Raw genomic sequence first — 20,197 nt, 5'->3', positions numbered from 1 at the left:
AGTTTCCAGGCAGCAGTACTACCATGCCATTTTGGGTTGCTGCTTTTCAGCAGATTAGGATCATTCATATTCAATTATAAGGTCTATGACAAATAGTTTACTCCTGTAAATTAGAAGTTAAAAATTAGCTCATTATTATCACTTGTATTCCCTCATTTGCTCTCTTGAGGGGACAAAAAATGGATGGAATTACAGCCAGCCTATCAGAAATTCTGAGTAACTTGGTTTCTCAGTTCTGGTCTTTATTCCCAAATGTCATCATCAAGTGGCAGAAAGGTTGAGAGCCTCTTTATTTCAGTTAGAACCAAGCATGTTTTGGGATCACAAGTCTTTGAATATACTTGTGAAGTTTCACAGGCTTCAAATTTAATCTGGATCATTTGAAAAGCTTATTCTTAAATGTACCTTGGTGATCATTGTGGGTTTCACTGAGCTGTCCATATTCTAGAGTCTACCTTGGCTACACACGTTCATGCTTTATCACCAGGTGCTTTCAAAATCATTTCACTGGGATGTCCTAATTCTGACACAGAACCTAGAAGCCATAAAAGGGGAGATTTAAGAAATCTACCACATAAAAACAATTTCTGCCATGATAAGCAAATAAAGTGACAAATTGTCAGGGGATGGGGGGGGCGGTATTTAAACCCAGCTCATTGCAAGGTCTCCCGCCAATTAAGCCAATTAATTAAGAAAAAGACCAAACACAATAGAAAAGTGCTCATTTAACATCACTGAAAGGCCATCAGTGAAACTCAGCTTGTGGAAAACCTCTAAAGGTTTATTGCATTTCTTCAACAAATAAGGGAAAAAAGAAATGGAAGGGGAAACATAAGATTAAAAGAAATAAGAAACAGGCACTTCAATTTCACTAAAGATATCTGAATGGTCAATAAGCTTATGAAAATATGCTCAACATCATTTATTGGGAGAGCAAATGAAAACCACAATGAAATACCACTACATACAGAATGGCTCAAATTACAGGCTGAAAACATCAGATGGTGAGAATGTGGACCAACTGGAACTCTCATATTGTTTGTGGGTGTTTAAAACAGGATGACCACTCTGGAAAAGCGTATGTCAATTTCTAGTAAAATTAAAAATATATCAACCTTGCAATTTAGGATATTCTACTAAGTACTTACCCCAAAGAAATTAAAATGTGGGTCCACAAGAAGCCTTGCACAGGATATTCACAGCAACTTTATTCATAATAGCCAAAAACTGGAAACAGCCCAGCGCCCACAAGCTGTTCACTGGACAAGTGAAAGGTTAAACTGTAGCATATTCATACAATGGAATACTACTCAACAATGAAAAGGAACAAAGAGCCAAAACACATAGATGAATCTCAACACATGCTGAGAGGAAGAAATTTACACAATAATACATACTGATTCCATTTCTATGAAGTTCTAGAATAGGCCAAACTAATCTATGGTGAAGACAAAATCCTAATAAGAAGGGATGGGAGAGGTGCAGGAATTGACTACAGAAATTTTCTGATGTGATGGAAATGTTCCATAGCTTGTAAGGGGTTTGGGTTACACAGTATGTCAAAACTCATCAAATTAGTATTTGTTCAATTCACTGTAAATTTTACGTCAAGAACAAGAAGTCTACTTAATGATATGGATGCCACAAAGCTTAAGATTCAAGTATAAATGTCTACAACTTTGACACACATAAAGAAAAAGACTGATGGGTGCATAGATGCATGATGAAGAAAATATGGCAAAATGTTACTTGTAGAATCTAGGTGGTAGGTATAGGCATGTTTTTAATCCAACTTTTCCAGATACTTGAATTTTTTTATTAAAACATGTTGCAAGGGAAAAAAGGGACATAATAACCATTGCAATGTGTGGACTGTTGTTCAGATCATGATTCAAATATACTTTTTTAAAATGACATTTCATATAGATATTTGATAAGAAATTAGTATTTTTAGGAATGATGGTACTTTTTTAAGTCCTTTTTTAAGAGAGATGTGCACTGAAATATATCCAGATAAAATGATGCTGTCTTGAATTTGCTTTAAAATTAATGAGGATAAGTAGAGGGGGATTATAAGAGAAAAAGAAAAATGGGGAGAGGATATGAAGACAAATTTATAGGAAAAAAATCCCAAAACCCCTTAAACATGAAGAAATGCTCCATCATAAGAGAATACCATTCTGTGTTTTTTTTTTAACCTTGGCAGATTGGCAAAGAACAGATTGCTAATACACTGTGTTGGGGGGCTATGGGGAAATGGACACTTGCATTGCATTGCTGGTGCAAACTAAGGAAAAACAAATTATAGATATCAACTGAATTTTAGATATAAATTACAAGTGCACATACTCTGATCATTTATCCTACAGAGAAATTTATGCATGTACAAAATGATACAAATTTATACAAGGTAATTCATTTCAGCAGTATAACAGCAAAAGACTGGAAACAATTTACACCTTCATCAGTAAGGACAGGTTAAATTAAATACACCCACACTGTACATTTTAAAAAATGAGAAAGGATTTTATATACTGATATAAAATATTTAGGATGTAATTAAATGGGAAGAAATGTACAGAATAGTATGCATAGTATGCTATAATTTATATTTTTAAAATAAATGAAAATGCCTATTAATATTTGCTTATCCATACAGTAAAATCACTGGAAGTTTACATTAGAAACTGATGACAGGGTTGCCTGAGAAGGGGAACTAAGTGGCTGAAGTGTAGGATGGGAAGGAAACTGCTCACTGTATAGCCCTTCATATCTCTTGAATTTTATTTCCTTCAAAGAAACCACAAAATTTTAAAATTATTCTATTTATTTTCGTATCATCAAGGTTCTTAATTTGGTTCTTAATTTAAGAACCAAATTAAACCTTCCTATATCCTCTTCCTGAAATTCAGTAAGAAAACCACCCAACTAAAAAAACTAGGCAAAAGATCTGCACACCTCACCAAAGACAATATGCTGATGCAAATATATACAGATGTCAACATCTTGCACATTATGGAACTGCGAATTAAAACTAAGTATCACTACACACCTATTAGAACAGCTAAAATTCAAAACACTGACACCACCAAATGCTGGCAAGGATGAGTTGCTACAGGAACTCTCATTCTTTGCTGGTAGAAATGCTAAATGGTTCAGCCATCTTGGAAGACAGTTTGGCAGGTTCTTACAAAACTAAACATAGTCTTACCATATGATCCAGCAATCACACTCCTTGGTATTTACCCAAATGAGTTGAAATCTTATGTATACACAAAAACCTACACACAAATGTTTGTAGCAGCTTTATTCCCTTCGTACAAACTTCAGAGATTTATTTTCTGATCTGCTGAATTCAGGCAGGAAAAATGTATTCCTACTACATTAGAGCAATTTTTTTTTTTTCAAAGCCCTGGAACTTAGGCACTTTACTGCTGAGATATACCATTCTACTCTATAATACAGGTCCTATCAATTGAATGTGAACCCTTTCACATAATTTAGGGAAAACTCTCAAAATAATGGAATGTTTTAAATTATAAAATGATCAAGATGTAATCCAGAGAAAAATCTCCAAGTGAGAATCTGCTAAGGGACTGTTCCGGGCAGAGGATGCCAATAGGGCATGTTAACTAATAATAAGCAGGGTCACTGCCTCAAAGTGTCACCTAGATGGAAGTGGCTTTCTCCTGCTTCTTTCTCTCCACACCACAGAAGTGAGAAGGATTTACAGCCTACTGCTCCACAGCATTCAGCCTCCCTCGCCACCTGGCAGAAGCGTCTCACCCAGACGTAGAAAGACAAGCACAAAATGGTTCTGCTTAATTCTCTGGCAAAAGTGAGTGTATCAGATCAGATCACAATCTTCAACAATCTTCTCCTTGGTATCTACATGCTCCGTATGTGTCTTTCCTTGCAATTCTTTTGAGCTAGCCAAAGCAGGATACGGGTAACCTGGACATATCCAATCCCACTATTTCTGAGAGCTTTACCACAAAGGAAATTATAAAGACAAAGAGGACCCAAAGAGAAGAGCAGAATTCACTGTCATTATTTCTTGCAATAGCAAATGATGATGCATAATCCAGTCTTGTCAAATTTCAAGAGGGAGAAGTATGTCTTTAGATTGGATAAAAATAAAAGAATACTTTCATTCTATTATCTGTTTTTCTTCCCTTTCTAGTAACTACATTTGCCTTGTCAGCAATTATTCATTTACTAACGTAAATTATGAGCAATAACCTACTAAAGGAAGTACAGGAAAGTATATGAATTCGTAGGATGACTTCCCAAGGATGCCCACCTTTTTTCTGAGAACTTGGCCACTAGTGTGACAAGAAGATACACCCTTCAAGCTTACCCACCACATAATATCTTAATGCTTTGCTCTCATTCTTTTCACAGAGATGTGCAAGGGAAAGTTTTAGCTTTTTTTTTTTTTTTAACGTATTTATTTATTTGTCTGCACCGGGCCTGTAGTTGTGGCATGTGGGACCTAGTTCCCTGACCAGGGATCAAACTCTGGCCCCCTGCATTGGGAGCACGAAGTGTTAACCACTGGACCACCACGGAAGTCCCTCATTAGGTTTAAAATAAAGTAATTGCAAATGAATTAACTCCTCACCAACCCCAATCCTAATCAACACTACAGATTTTTTTCCACAGACCTACTGCTAGAGGGAGAAAGAAAAGATCGCATTCTAGTAGCTCATACAGCTATAGACACCAGTTCTTATAGCTCAATACATTCAACCACATATGAAAATACATTTCTATTTAGGTCGTAATAAGGAAGATGTTAAGCTGGTTGACTGAATCATGCTCTTATAGGATGATAAAAGCAAACAACTACAAATTAACCATTTCTTCTTATAATAATATACCAGGACTTGATGTAATAAAAATGTACTAGGTTGATTCACACACTCCAAAATAAATACTCTTAGGTAATCTTCAGCCTGAAACAAACCTTCATTTATTGACTACTTACAGTACAGTGATTCCGTATCTTAGCTGGTAATCAAAGATGGTTACGTATTAAGTGAGAGAAGACATAATCTCTCTTCCAGATACCACCTCTCAGAAATCTGAGCTAATTAAACTTTAAGAACTAGAATTGCATCTCCTGGTAACCACGTGACAGTCGTCACCCTGAGAACAGGAACAAGGCAAAGAAAACATACAGGACTTTGATTCTCCTACACAGGTACACATAAAGTTAGTTTATTAATGACTACATTTTGAAGCCAGCCATTTTGATCCAATATTTAAATAACAAGCTGTTTAATATTAAAGCAGAAAGTACTGCCACAATGTGACAGAAATACAGCTTTATCCATAATCCTTTCACACGATTATACGTTAAATGCTATTTTTAGTTAAGCAAGGCACCCCTACTTGTTCTAAAATATGGGATGTGCTACCCCACTGAAAAAGCAAATGAGGAGACTCAGATTTTTTCCTATCTAGAGCTGGTTTAAATTCAAGTGAAGCCATCAATGTCCTTACCAGTCAGGACTGTTATGACATGTCACTTCACAGTACTGAGACTAACACACACCTTAAGGTCTACCCCAAAATCAAAAACAGGTGGGGGGCAGGGGTCAGACAACTTTTACATTAAGACTATAACTGCCTCCTTAATTATACAGGCACCAATGTTAAATGCCTTTAGTACAAGGCTTAGAAAGGCAAAACATTTCTAAAGACATAAAACTGCCAAACTGTTGTCATTTACACTCACTAACCTGTGGTATTTATTTTTTGTTTTGATTGTTTTTTTAAAATTCCTAACCCTATCTAAGTAACCAAATACGCCTAAAATTAAAATAACTCTGCCAAACCATAATGGTTCAAAGGTCTGAAACCTTTCCTTGCTTTGGTGAGTATTTGGTTAAAATAATCAGTATTTCGTTCCATGAAAAGTTTCTCATCAGAGCTCTTAATTCACAGGCAAAAAACAAAACCTCAAACAGATCATTTTTAAAATGGGAGAAAGATTTTAAAGGACAGTGCTGAATAAAAATATGTAGTCTTTACACTGGGTCACAAATCGTCTATGAAAACTGTTTAATCATTTAAAATAAAGACCAGATTTTTAAATCAGATCCTGGACAGTTTAAACAAAAAAGTAAATCTGTGGTTTACTTCATAATCCCAAACTGAATCTTTCCTTTTTCTTTCTAAACAGTCTATTATGGAATTTTTCTTATAAGCAATTAACCCAAAACCCCCAAATGGTTTCTCTAGCAGTTGCTGCTAAAAAACTGGAACTTTAGATCCCATGTCCAAGAAAGATGTGCAAATGAAATGCTTCTTGCTTCATCCTGAAAATAAAACAAAAAATGTTGCATGCTTACTCAAAATGAAAAAGTGTTGTGCACGTTCCCATACCATTTAAAACTACAAATTCAATAGTTTTTTTTCTTTCTGATTTACTGCAAGTTATCTGACAAACCAATTAAGCTAAGGTGAAGAATATTAGGTAGGCATTAAGTGTTTACAGCCTGGTATGAAGATAGCAGATTTTCAGAGTTGGGCACAGAATTTATTTTGCATAGATTTTAGCTAATGTAAATATTTAAGTCCCACGAGATTGTGGGACTTTATATCCAAAAATAGCCTATGACAACTATAGTAAAGAAATGCCCCATGTGTTTTCAAGAAATCACTACAGGTAAGTGTCTTAAAGGAATGCCCCACTAAATGTAGAAAAATGATCACAATACAATATATTAAAAGATTTTATGGGGAAAAAGACAACACATAGCACTGAGTCAGGGAAGGGACATCAAAACATATTTAGTTGATTTGTCACAGATAAAACTCTGAAATCTATGTACTTCCTAGGACAACAATTTTCATAACACCATTTCAGGAAAAGAAGAAGTGTTACATTAAGTGTATAAATCCATGACACACCCTGGTTTCAAATATCTAAAAAATATCTTAGAACTGAGGAAATGTGTGTAAATTTTATAGGACGACAAGCTAACACAAGGCATATTTTCAGTGTATTATAATATGCAGCTACTAAAGATGAAAAGTTCTTTTTAAGCACATAGCATGATGAATGTTGGGAATGACACAAAAAGATTCTAATGGGGAAAATACTCAAAGCCACTATACGATCATAATGAATTCTATTTCCCAGGAGAATTTCATTCCTTATAGTCAGGCTTCAATTATCATTAGTTTGATGTTTATTAAAAACAGAATGGTTTTCAACCGTATTATAAATTTGTGAGTTAATGATTAACTTATCAACTGAAAATAATTTACACAATTGCACCTCTTAAATTTACCTTATTTTCTGGAATCCCTGGAAGTCTTATTTTCCTTTCGGACATGAATTCAGGAACAATTCAATATATCTATGGTCTGAGAATGACAAAAAAGGATCCGTTCTTAACCCTCTGCCTTTTGAAAGCAGATCGTTTTCACTGAGATGTTGGACACTACAGGTGTCTGTCCCCAGGCCAGCAGGGACCTCTGAAGCCTTCTTCATGACCTGGCTTTTTTTCCCATCCATGGTTTTTCTAATGGATATTTAGGACTTTTGTAATCTCATAGCTATCCAAGCTCCACTTCCTAAATTTTAAGAACTTTAATCAAAAGTTAAATTGAAGGTACTGTTTGTAGACACTTAACACCCATGAAAGCCCAGCCATCATGACAAATCCCTGAGTGTTGTCTTCAGAAAATGATGCTGGTCATGACAGCTTCAGCATCTCCTGTTTTTTGATGCTCAGCTCCCCCTGCTGATCTCAGAGTTTCCTGGCTTCTCCTTCCCCCACCTCATCCCTTTGCTGTCCTGTGTAGTGATCTGGTGAGAGAAACTGCTGCTTACTCCCCCACCCCTACCTCTACCCCCCTGCACTACATATGAGTTTCAAGATTTATTATTGCAATAAAAGTGCTTTATGCTGGCTTTTCTCAAAACAAAAAAAACAAAAAAACCCACAGAAAACAGAGAAAGGCATTTGTAAACAAAGACAGACATCAAAAATAACAAAAACCATGGGCAGCACTTACGAACATGGGACCGATCCTTGAGCATAGCTGCAACAGCGTCCTCATGGGTATCGAAGTGCACATCAGCTTCTCCAGTGGCCTTCCCACTGGAACTGTATTCCATGGTGATTCTAACAGGCTTCAGTGGAGCAAAAAACTAAACAACAAACAAAGGAAGCCAAAAGGAACATAATGTTACTAGGTCAATTTCTAGAAGTCTGGTGGCTCTGCATTTTTCTTTCAGACTTTGATTCATACACCTGATAAATTTATTTTTAGGAAATCTCTTTAAGCAACAATGTAATTACACATCTACCACCTCTTCTGGCTCTTCTGATCTTCTGAGAACTCACGGTTACATTTCAAATATCTGTTCACAGAGAACTTAAACTATATATACAACACAATAATATACAATAGTTATCTAACTTTTCTTTATACCAACAAGGACCACTTTTATTATTCCTCCCACACACCTCCTTTCCCGTTTCTAAAAACTGTCCGTCAAATATACTTCATTTCTTTTTTTTTTTTAAATATTTATTTATTTATTTATTTGGCTGCACTGGATCTTACTTGTGGCATGTGGGACCTTTAGTTGTGGCACGTTGGATCTAGTTCCCTAACCAGGGATCGAACCTGGGCCCCCTGCATTGGGAGTGTGGAGTCTTAGCCACTGGACCACCAGTGTACTCCCTACACTTCATTTCTTAATAATTCATTTTTACCATGTTTTAATCAAACATGGAGCTGATAATAAGTTTCTTATCAGCACTACCTAAACAGAGCTACCACACTGTGTGGTTAATATTCCAAACCAAACCAATTCTTTAATGAGACTGTGCAACCTTCATTTGGGTAAAAATATGATTCCTAATAGGTTTTTGAAATAATAAAGACAATTCTGAGGCCCCACTACTAACTAATTCTGAGGCCCCACTACTAACTGGATCCTAGATTTGGATCTACCTTAAGCACACATCCTGGAGTTCAAGAAGTCAATAAGGACTTTGTTATTTCATCTTTTCATTTCATAGAGTATCTATCATAAAATGAAAATATTTTAAAAATTCCTTTTCTCAAAAATCAGGGAAGCTGGATGCAAGAAGGCTATATGGTGTAATGATAACTCCAGGCCTTTAGGAGTACTAGATTTGTGTTTTAGTACATAACTGCCCTGTGACAAATGCTCTCGGAGTCTCTTTCTTAAACTCAAAGATGAATGGGTTGAGGGACTTCCCTGGTGGCGCAGTGGATAAAACTCTGCTCCCAATGCAGGGGGCCCTGGCTCGATGCCGCAACTAAAAGTTCGCGCATGCCACAACTAAGAAGCCCACGTGCCGCAACTAAGAAGCCCACATGCCACAACTAAGACCCGGTGCAACCAAATTAATTAATTAAATAATCAATTTTTTAAAATGAATGGGTTGAACTAATTTAGAGAAAGACCAAGCTTTTTTACGTTGAATACTTAACCTACGCCATATTATTTTGCATCTATGAAATGCTATTATCCATTATACACATGATCTTAAAATGTAATAAAACCCACACCTCTCAGCCAAAGAAAATAAAACAAGCCCCCACAACTGGTGGAGGCGCCACCTTGCTGTCCAAAGACACTACAGAAATACTATATTTTTCTTCTCTACCTTCCCTAAATAGAAGTTCAAAACTTTACAACTTCTGTTCAAAGCTATTGAGATTGGACATCTTACGGCCACACACATTTATAATGTCTTGGGCATTGGCTTGGAAAGGCAATCCTCTCATGTGGACAAAATGTAGTGAAGACGTAGTTCCAAAATCAGCAGCCTCTGGAAGCTTTTCTGACATCTCCTTAGGCAATTCTAAGAAGTGGGACAAAGAGCACTGTCAAGAACATAAACACTTCAAAGGTTATTAGCAGATTATAATTAGGAATGATCTTTACGAGAAAATCCTCAATTACTCTTGAAATACCCTAGTAACGAAGAGGGTTTTTCAATTTTAAAAGCCAAGATGATCTGAAATTTCTGCTGCCTAACAAGTATCACCTGAACACTCATAAGGATTTAGTGTCTCAAACCATTACCAGATTACAAAAGAACGTACCTTTCTCTAACAACTGAGAGACGGGAAAATGATTATGAATGAAAAACTAAAGACAAGAGCAATTCCCTGAGTTACAGTCACTTTGAAAAAAAAAAAGGAATAAATATGGTAACAGGATAATCCTAGAGCACAAACTTAAAAATTATTTATCAAACTTTAAAGATTCCAAATGTTGCTTTGGGATTAAGAATCAAAGGAATAATTAAACACAGAGGCAAACAAAACACCTTACTTTAGTCAACAATCCTGCTCTCTACACACATCTTTTCCCATTTTAAGTTTAAATGCTGACATCTTACTTCTTTTTGTTATATATGTGCAACCCAGGTTTTGACAAAGAAACTGCAAAAATGATTAAATTAAAAAAAAAAAACCTATGAAATAATTAAGACCTTCTGCATGTACAGTCAACCCTCCATATCTGTGAATGTGGAACCCGTGGATATGGAGGGCTGCCTACGGGACTTGAGCATTCATGGATTTTGGTATCCGCGGTGGGTCCTGGAACCAATCCCCTGGGGATACTGAGGGACGACTGTATTCATAGCACATACTACACTCAAAGACATATTAAACATTTAACTCAATTCCCTTTGTCCTATAATCTACAACTTGATACAACATGGTCATAAAAAAAAAATTTTTTTTAACAAATATCAAAACATACAAGGCAGACCCAATGAGTTTCAATAAGAGGCAAATCCTTACCTATTTCCTTCTCACTTTCAAAAGCCGTCATGGGTCGGATATCCTCACTTACTTCATGTTCTTCAAAGACCATTTCTGGCTCAGTTATATACTTAGCAGTGGGAGAAGATGCCATTTTCTTTCCCTTATGAGAACCAACATGTGTTCGAACTTCATTCCTTCTGCTTGGAAATATCTCTATATATCTATGTCAAAGCAAAAGTGAACAGGCATAAATGGTACAAAGTAACTTTACATTGAACTCTTTTAAAATAAAACATGCAGGGCTTCCCTGGTGGCGCAATGGTTAAGAATCCGCCTGCCAATGCAGACGGATCTTGCCGTGTCCTGAAAGATCCCACATGCCGAGGAGCAACTAAGCCTGTGCGCCACAACTACTGAGCCTGCGCTCTAGAGCCCTCGAGCCACAACTACTGAAGACCGTGCACCTAGAGCCTGTGCTCCACAACAAGAAGCCACCGCAATGAGAAGCCCGCGCACCGCAACAAAGAGCGGCCCCCGCTTGCCGCAGCTGGAGAAGGCCTGTGCACAGCAACGAAGACCCAACGCAGCCAAAAATTTTTTTTAAAATAAATTAAAATAAAACATGCATACATATTATTTCCTACAGCTAACAAACACAGGTGTCCAAAGACAACAGGTGGGGCATAAAGTAAGAATGGACATAGATATTCACCCATGAAAAAGTACTCTCAACAGAGCAGGTCACTGATTTAATCCTCCCCAAGATAAGTTTTCTTCATATACATTTTAACAATGTTTTCTACCCTGTTTTGCTTCATGCGGACAAATATGCAAAGGTTAACTGTGTGTATGAAAAGAATCTAGTAAGAAAGGTTTCATTTTGTTTTTTACAGTTGATTAACAATCAATCTCTTGAGGTCTTACAATTCAATTCTGTGAAAATTAATCGTATGTGTTTAAGATATTAAAAGTCACAGTATATGAGGAGCTAACTTCTCCCAGGACTTCACTAAGAGGCTAATGAGAATTAATGAACTAAATGTCAATTCTAACTTGCTATCTGTTTGGCTGTGGAACTGTTAAATCCAAGCTTCTGGAACCAGTTTTATTTTTCTCAACAATACTTTTCCAAATTAGGTTATTAAGCTTGAATTGTACAAATCCTTTGCATTTGCAGACCTAGATGTGAAACATTCCTTAATTTACTGAAGAGATCTATACACTGCCTTGATGTTCCCACATAAAAACATATTATTGATGTGTTCCCAGTTATAAGAAAATATGAAGAGTACTGAAAGAAAATTAAGGGGGGTGTGTGTGTGTCTTGCATGTACTTTCTTCATTAAAAATTTTTTAATAAAGACCTTTGAACCAATTCGATACATAGATCCTGAAATAGAATGACTTTGGAATGACTTTTTTAAACTTCAAAGAAGTCAAGAAAAAAGGTCAGAAAACGAGCAAGACAATGAATTAAAATTTGACAATTTTGAGTACTCCCCCAAAGTTAAAACACAAATGAGCACACAAAAAAAGAATAAAATAAAAGAGAAAAAGAAGAAAACTAAACAAAACAACACAAATGAACTCAACCCATCACTACGTGTATCCTAGTGTGATGTGATATGCAGCATACAGTATCGTCTATAGAGTATCTATATCAAAACTGTTAACCTGAATCAATCTAAGACTTTAGGTCTAACTTCCAGTTTTCAGGAAATAATAGAGAATACAAAGGAACAAGTTAAGTGACACCGTGAAGAAGCAAAAGGATAAACACAGAACGTGAGACACTGTACAGGACAACTGACTCAATTTCTTCAAAAGCCAATTGCATCTTGGAAAGGGGGAGGGGGGCTTCCCTGGTGGCGCAGTGGTTGAGAATCTGCCTGCCAATGCAGGGGACACAGGTTCGAGCCCTGGTCTGGGAAGATCCCACATGCCACGGAGCAACTCGGCCCGTGAGCCACAACTACTGAGCCTGCGCGTCTGGAGCCTGTGCTCCGCAACAAGAGAGGCCGCAATAGTGAGAGGCCCACGCACCGCGATGAAGAGTGGCCCCCACTCACCGCAACTAGAGAAAGCCCTCGCACAGAAACAAAGACCCAACACGGCCAAAACTATAATTAATTAATTAATTTAAAAAAAAAAAAAAAAAGGTCCACATCGAAAAGAGGGAGGGGAATTCCGGTGGCCCAGTGGCTAGGACTCCATGCTTTCACTGCCGTGGGCCTGAGTTCAATCTCTGGTCAGGGAACTAAGATCTCGCAAGCTGCTCCGTGCAGCCAAAAGAAAAAATAATAATAATAAAAAGGGGGAGGGAACATAAAAATAAAGGAAATGGGGATTTGCTCTAACTGAAGAGAAATGGAAGCATAATAATCAAATACAACGTATGGACCATGTCTAGATTCTGGTGAGGGAAAAAAAAAAAGCAACTGGAGAAAGACATTTTGGGTATAAATGGGAAAATGTGATTAGACTGGCACTAGATAATAAATTATCGCTAATTTTGTTAAACGTGATAATATTGGGATCATATAAAAATGTTTTCTTAAAGATGCATACTAAAAAAACAGATGCAGCAAATACAACAAATGTTAAGAATTTGTTAATCTAAGTGATGGGCATTTGACAGCTCATCATACTACTCTCTCTACTTTTTCTGTGTTTAGATAATTTAATGTCATATTACACTGCATTCATCAAAACGACCCAAGGTATTGGCCAATATGATCCTTCTGCATCATTAGTTATCTGCTTCACTCACCGGTTGCCAATTTCTTCCCTGTGTTTCAAAAGGGCTTGGTTGGCCATTTCTGGTTCTTCAAACTGCACATAGGCTTCTCCTGTTTTTCTTCTCCCTCTATAATCCATGACAAAAGTAATGTCTACTATGTTCAGTCCTAGGATGTTGAAAAGTTATTACAAATTAGTGCTGCTAACAGGAGCTTTTTTATGCTTAGACTTAACACATTCATTCACATACTAAGAATTTTTTTTAAATTTTATTAGTAAAATTGTGGGGCTATTTTGCCAGTCCCAAAGCTGAATTCATGCCTAATGGGAAGAAAATTATTATGCAGCCAAAAGCTAATAACACCCACACATTCCCAGAACATTTAGGGTCCAAGCAGTCCATCTAAAACACACAATTCGGTTTTTTGCCATTAGTTGTATACAGAGATTTAGACTAACATCACTACTGGTGCATATTTTACCCCTAAGAATTAGATGATAATGCTTTTTTTTTTTTTTTTTTTTTTTTTTACACGGCTGTGCTGTGCAGCTTGCAGGATCCTAGTTCCCTGACCAGGGACTGAACCCGCACCCTCAACAGTGAAAGCACAGAGTCCTAACCACTGGACTGCCAGGGAATTCCCTAGATGTTAATGCTTTTAAATCATATAAATCACTATTGTCTAAGACAAATATAGCTACTCTCATGACAGGATATTTTCCTCAATAGTAAAAAAAAAAAAAAAACTCCACATTAAATTATTTTGAAATATGACACCCCCCAAAGATCAGCGTTTTAGGTCAAAACACTTATATAATCTATAAATATTGGCAATCCAAGTGAAGAGTTCTCCCCTGAACAACCTAATATAACTGCATGCAGTTACCAGGAAAAGGTTCACCTAAGATAAAGAAGGAAACAATGGGGGGAAAAGGTATGAGGCCCCAAACACGATATAACTGAAAAGCACCTGCGAAGAAGTCTATAATGTCCTTCTCATTGCAACTGTAAGGAAGTCCTCTCAAGCGAACCACGCCATCATTTACCACAGGTGTAGATTTGACATGCAGGCTCTTCATTAAGGCATCCACATCTTCATTGTTTATCTCATATACTAAGAAAAAGAGCACAAAAGGTATGCAATATTTGCATAACAAAGGAAGAAGCCATTAAAAAAATAATCACACTGGGTGGGTTATCCAGGAATCTAAAAACTAGTATTTTTAACCTTACGTACTTCTCTGGAGAAAATAATAAATGACATTTATCAAGTATTTACTATGGGCCAGCTGTAACATCACAACTTCTGAAGTAAACTGGGTCAACATCCTCATTTTATAGATAAGAAACTGAGATTATTTGTGTGCTTCATTTTCACACCCTGGAAAAGGGTTTTTCATAGTAGTATCTAACTACTTCACTATTCATAATATCTAACACAGGATCAAATGAAGCTGCCTTGAAAAGTACAGTCAATGTAATGAACCCGAAAAGCTATAACACGACTTCACATACCTTCCACATACCGCTGCCCCATGTACATGCGGTGTTTTTCTAAGGCTTTTTGCACATCCTGCTCTGACTCCATTTCAATTAAGGCATCACCCCTTCGTTTCCCATCTCTATTTAAGAGGAAGTGGATTCCATTCTCACCATTGCGAATTCTGCAGTCTGAGAGTATGTGAGTAAAATCAATTAAAACCAGAAATCAAAGTTTTAGATCAATCATACAAGTCACTAGAATCGCAATCTTCCAAAACCAAACCAAAGCAAGATCCAAAATGCCTGTCATCTTCCTCACACAAACCCCCAACACTGAAGCCATCCAAATGCTGATGAGCTGGTAGTCTCTAAAACGTTCCATGTGGAGAAATAAGCAAACCTTAGCACAAAAACTTATGACCCCCTGATCATTAAATGGCAAATCAGGCTAGGCTCAATACAAAATGTAATATGGACTTCCAAATGCTTCTACAATCAGTTTCAAATCACTTAAGGAATTAAAATATGGTTTATGCATAAGTGTCTTCTTTCATTATGATCATATCCATAAGAACTCTAATATATCTCCTGTAAGAATAATTTAACTTTTCCCCCTTTTCATTAAAGAAAGACATCCCCATACTGCACACTACTTATATTGGGAGCAAGCTGAAGATGTAAGTGGCTTTATAAACTGCTTGATCCACACAAATGCACATCAGGTACTTAATACAGTGTTAACATTGTTTTATAACATTTAAGGCAACATCTTCTAAAGGCTTCTTAAGAGGGAGGAAAATTAAAAATCAGTCAGATGCAGAAACTTTAACTACAGATGCATAAACCTTCAAACATGTTATTAAGGGAATTATATCACTTGCTAAGTGATCTTGTATTCTAAATGTATGTTATTACATAAAAAGCTACTCAACCTATATTCTCACTAACATATTCCCGCTAACAGGTTTCACCTTTTGATATGTACATATTAAAACTTCAGAGAAAACTGGTTTTGCATCATGTAGTTTTAACATTAAAATTTTTTCGGTATTCAACGTGGTATATATGACAAATGATACACATGATGTCACTATGCATATGTAACCAGCCAGAATGAGACAATTCCCATCCATCAAATAAGATGTCTAGAGCATAGCCTAACTTGAATTTTATGGGACTACCTTTCAGTCAGATGAAATTACATATTCAAAACATACATAAAATATACCTGAGAAAAAGCTAAGCACATCTTCTACAGTGCACGACCACGGTAATCCTTGAGCTCGAATGAGATAAACGTCATCCACTTCCTCTCCTAACTTGGACGGAGGCAATTCATATTCAGGGAGAGGTGGAAGGTCTTCCAGGTAGGTAGTTTTGGACTCCTTCCAAGAGAAATGAAGAAATGTAGAAATATTTCTTGAACAACCTACTTAGAAAATTTATTTTCAAAGTTTATTTCTACAAATTAACACCCTGGATATTATTCTTTGGGACCATTAGTATTTCAGAGGCAAGAAGTAAAATTCACAAATCTAACTCATCCTATTTTGGCTTAAATTGTACATACTAAAGCAACAAGCATGTATAGCCTAATGGTTTGGCAGGACATCAATTTTATTCCAGGCTTGTTTTTAAGTCCATCAGTCCTGAAGTACACCTCATAATAGTGTTTTAGTTAAGGCAGGACAACAGGAGTCCCTTCAATTTAACAAATATGTATCTCCTAATCACAGCACACCATAATTAGGCCCTCATCTCAAAAAGCTTACCATCCAGACTAAAACAAGCACACAAGACAGATGCTTTAAGGGCTATAATTAAGATACAAAATATCATAGAAATTCAAAACAGAGCACCAACAGAAGAATCAAGACATGATACGAGATGAGCCTTGAAGGAAGGCTAGAATTCTGAGAGCAATATATAAAGGATAGGCATTCCAGTTTGAGAAGTGAGGGGAAGAAACAGTATGAACAGAAGCCCATTTGCAAAACAGCAATAATTCCATTTGGCTAAACTGTAGGGTACAATTAGGAGCCAAAGAAGATGAGCTGGCAAAAAAAACTGGGTACCACACAGCAGAGGGATTGAGTGTTGAGCTCAGTGTGTGTCGTTAACCTGATAGGCAAAGGGGAGCTAATAAAAGACATTTAGAAGTGTGTAAATCAACAAGACAGCAGGAGGCTTGGAAAGATTAATTTGTCAAGTGGTATGTCAGATCAAATGAATAAGGGAAAGATCATAAAAGGCAACAGCAGTAGTGTGAGGTAACAGGAGCCTAAGACATACCCAAAGAACTCTATTTCACGACACTAAACAAAAACCGGAATGTTGTAAGATTCCAACAAGCACCACAACCATAACCAGGGAAGACAACTCAGGTTTTAAGACTTGCACTCTACTAGGCTAAGGAAATAGATTCCTCTGTACCATCCTACCATTTACACGAAGACTTACGTCTAATTTTAAGGAGTCAATGATAAATGTAAACCTCTAGCAGAGGCCTCATACATTATTTAATAAGAATGCAACAAGCACTTCAATTATCAACATGGGAAGACAACTCAGGCTTTTAAGTCAAGTGACTTGCACTCTATTGGGCTAAGGAGAGAGATACTTCACTCCTTTGTATATCCCCATCATTTTCATGGAGATTTACACATAATTTTATGGAATCAATAATAAAAGCAAGCACAGAGGCTTACTTACTAGCAGAGGCTGAACAGGTATCTTTATGCTAGTCAAATTCACAGAAAAAAATAATCAAGTAAAGAGAGTAACCAGGTCACAAAGGCTTATTAGAGACAGTTTTTTTGTTGTTGTTGTTGTTTTTAATAAGGGCAACATTCCCCATTTTCCCAGAATTCCATAAGCATCACAAGCTTTCACTGAAAAGGGCAGCAGAAAGTATTGGGCCAGGATTCAAATCAATTAGCTCGGCCACTGGCAGACAGCGGCCATGCTGATTAGCTTCCCAGTTTCCCTAAGTTCAAGGAAAAGCACAAATTGAATTAACATAAATATGACCCAAGGCATCAGGAACATGGTAGTCAAAAAGTGTGCGGACATTTCCCAGATGCCACGTAACAAGCAGAAAAGAAAGCCTCTTACGAGGCACAAAATATTTGCAATGTGAGTACTTAAAGCACACACTGACTCAAAAAAAAAAAAAAAAAAATACTGTAGACTCACTCCTGGGTCCCCAAACCATCGCCTCAGCCCCAGACGCCTCCTCTCCTCGGTCCCCCTCCCCCAATGTCATAGTCTCCAAACTGTCCTTCCCATCGGCGGTGACCCATGGTCCTAAAGGACCTTCTGTCAGAGGAAGTGAAGGTGCAGAGGTGACCTTCAGTAACTGGGGCAGCCCGCTTTTCCCAAGGGACACGAGAACGAGGAGAGCGCTGGGGACCAGCCTCCTTCCTCACGAACCCAGTCCACGCAAGTGTGTGCGTGAACCTTCGTAGCAGCGGGCCGCGAGGCGCACCAAGGGCCGCCCAGGCCTAGTGCTCGGGCGGCATGGAGAGTCCCAGCCCTCCGGGGGTCCGGCCTCCCAACTTCACCACCAGCGGGCGGAGAGCGACAGAGATGCGCGGTGGGGGCGTCAACAGCCTCACAAAACCTACCATGGGCGGGCGGGAAACAAGGCCTCAACATTCACCCCCAGCCACACTTATACTGCCCAACCGACCAGAGACTCAAGAGGAGAACAAAACAAGGAGAAAACCCGAGGGCTGGGAGAGTGTCCGTTGTTCTGGGGCCCAATAGGAGGACTGGGAGGGCGGGGGTGGGAGCGGGCGGGGGGCTGTGGCGCGTGCCGTGGCTACCCGGGCGCGCACGCGAGGCGCACGCGGAGGGGCGCGGGGGCGCGCGCGCGCAGCCGGGGAAGGGTCCCGCGCGCGGCCCCTCTCGGCGCCCACGTACCTGGCTGTAACCGCGCGCCGGGCCCGCCGCCGCCGCCGCCAGCGACTGCGGCAGCAGAGGGGCGCGCAGGGCCGGGTAGGAGGCGGCGGCCGCGGCGGCGGCGGAGGCGGCCGCTGGGGGAGTCCCCGCCAGCCTCCCGGCCGGCACAGACCCAGTATGGAGGCCCCGCGTGTGAGAGGCGGCGGCCGCGGCGGCCCCGAGCAGCAGCAGCAGGCGGCGACGGCCCGAGACTCCCGAGGGGAATGAGCCGGCGGCCGAGTAGAAGGGCAGGCAGGCGGCGCCGGTGCGCCGGCAGCTGCTGCAGTTGCAGCCGCAGCCCCGGAGCAGCGCCCCGAGGACCCAGCGCGTCCCGGCCATGGACTCCGGAGGCGGCGCGGGGCCTGAAGGCGGCTGCGGCTGCAGCGTGAGCGGAGGGGAAGTGGAATCCAGGGCCGGGGAGGGGTTGCCGGGCACATGCGCCGCCGGCACCAGGGGCAGCGGCGAGTCGGGAGGAGGCGGAGGAGAGCGCGCTGCTCCGCCCGGTCTCCGCCCTCGGGGCGGGGCGGGGCTGCCCGCGGGCCGGGAGGGGCCGGGGGCCGGTATGATCGCCCGGTTATTCTTTCACTCGTTGGAAACTGAGGCCTGAAGAGGACGAGGCTTCCTTCTCTGGAGGGCTGAGCCCTGGAACGGAGATCTACCGACGCTCTGCACTTTCTCCCCAGTCTTGTGACGTGAGGGGCAAAAGGGCCGTTTCTGGAAGGAATTGTGATACTCTGGTTATAAAAAGAGGTTGGGATAATACTGGCGGAGATTTAATAACGGCCCCTCCCCGCCCCCCCAGCTTGGGTTATGTGCGGAAAGCCAGCTTTCTTTGTTTTAAAATGAAATCTATAGATACTTATTATATGTTAATAACGAATACAGGTATTCCTCCGCTGTTAGAAAGTTCACAACAGGCCGCTTCGCTTTTACGGAAGACCCATATTAGTACCTATTTTTGCTAGTGGAAAGAAATGTGATTTTCACTTTTATGGGAAAAGTCGAAAATTGAAAATAGCAGTCAGCGTTTGTTTTGCAGCAGCCGTAGTAGAGGCTGCAGTGACATCGCCAAGCTCCGTCTTGGGAAACTGTACTCAGCATCTCCCTGCCATAGCTTTGAACTGTGTATTTGAACATCTGTGCTTTATTTCCTTAGCAAGATGTCTTCTAGGGTAATTGCTTCCTCACTTTATGCCATTTTGGCTTCCAAAAGGTTTCATAGGAACGCTCTGCTTTCGGACAGCAGGTGAAACC

The 20,197-nt window shown here is 39.3% G+C and overlaps 1 protein-coding gene across 2 annotated transcripts; it reads right to left on the bottom strand.

Annotated features, from left to right (window-relative positions):
• Nucleotides 1-4,952: 4,952 nt before the first annotated feature.
• GRSF1 (G-rich RNA sequence binding factor 1) lies at nt 4,953-19,414 on the bottom strand. Of its 2 annotated transcripts, none has more exons than XM_082463896.1 (10): nt 18,926-19,414; nt 16,230-16,386; nt 15,035-15,190; nt 14,490-14,633; nt 13,550-13,685; nt 10,816-11,000; nt 9,742-9,863; nt 8,035-8,170; nt 7,305-7,380; nt 4,953-6,326 (listed from the first exon to the last, which is right to left on the bottom strand). In XM_082463896.1, the coding sequence occupies exons 1-9, from the start codon at nt 19,280-19,282 to the stop codon at nt 7,331-7,333; spliced, it is 1,443 nt and encodes a 480-aa protein (XP_082320022.1). In that variant the 5' UTR covers nt 19,283-19,414; the 3' UTR covers nt 4,953-6,326; nt 7,305-7,330. The 2 variants fall into 2 exon arrangements, with proteins under 2 accessions (XP_082320022.1, XP_082320021.1); XM_082463895.1 differs by lacking the exon at nt 18,926-19,414 and adding an exon at nt 18,628-18,645.
• Between the last annotated feature and the right edge of the window lie 783 nt (nt 19,415-20,197).

Source organism: Balaenoptera physalus, assembly GCF_965194825.1.
Source record: "Balaenoptera physalus genome assembly, chromosome: 5".
NCBI classification, from domain to species: Eukaryota; Metazoa; Chordata; class Mammalia; order Artiodactyla; family Balaenopteridae; genus Balaenoptera; species Balaenoptera physalus.
The sequence above is the reverse complement of the archived record's forward strand: the minus strand, read 5'-3'. Positions and strand labels throughout refer to the sequence as shown.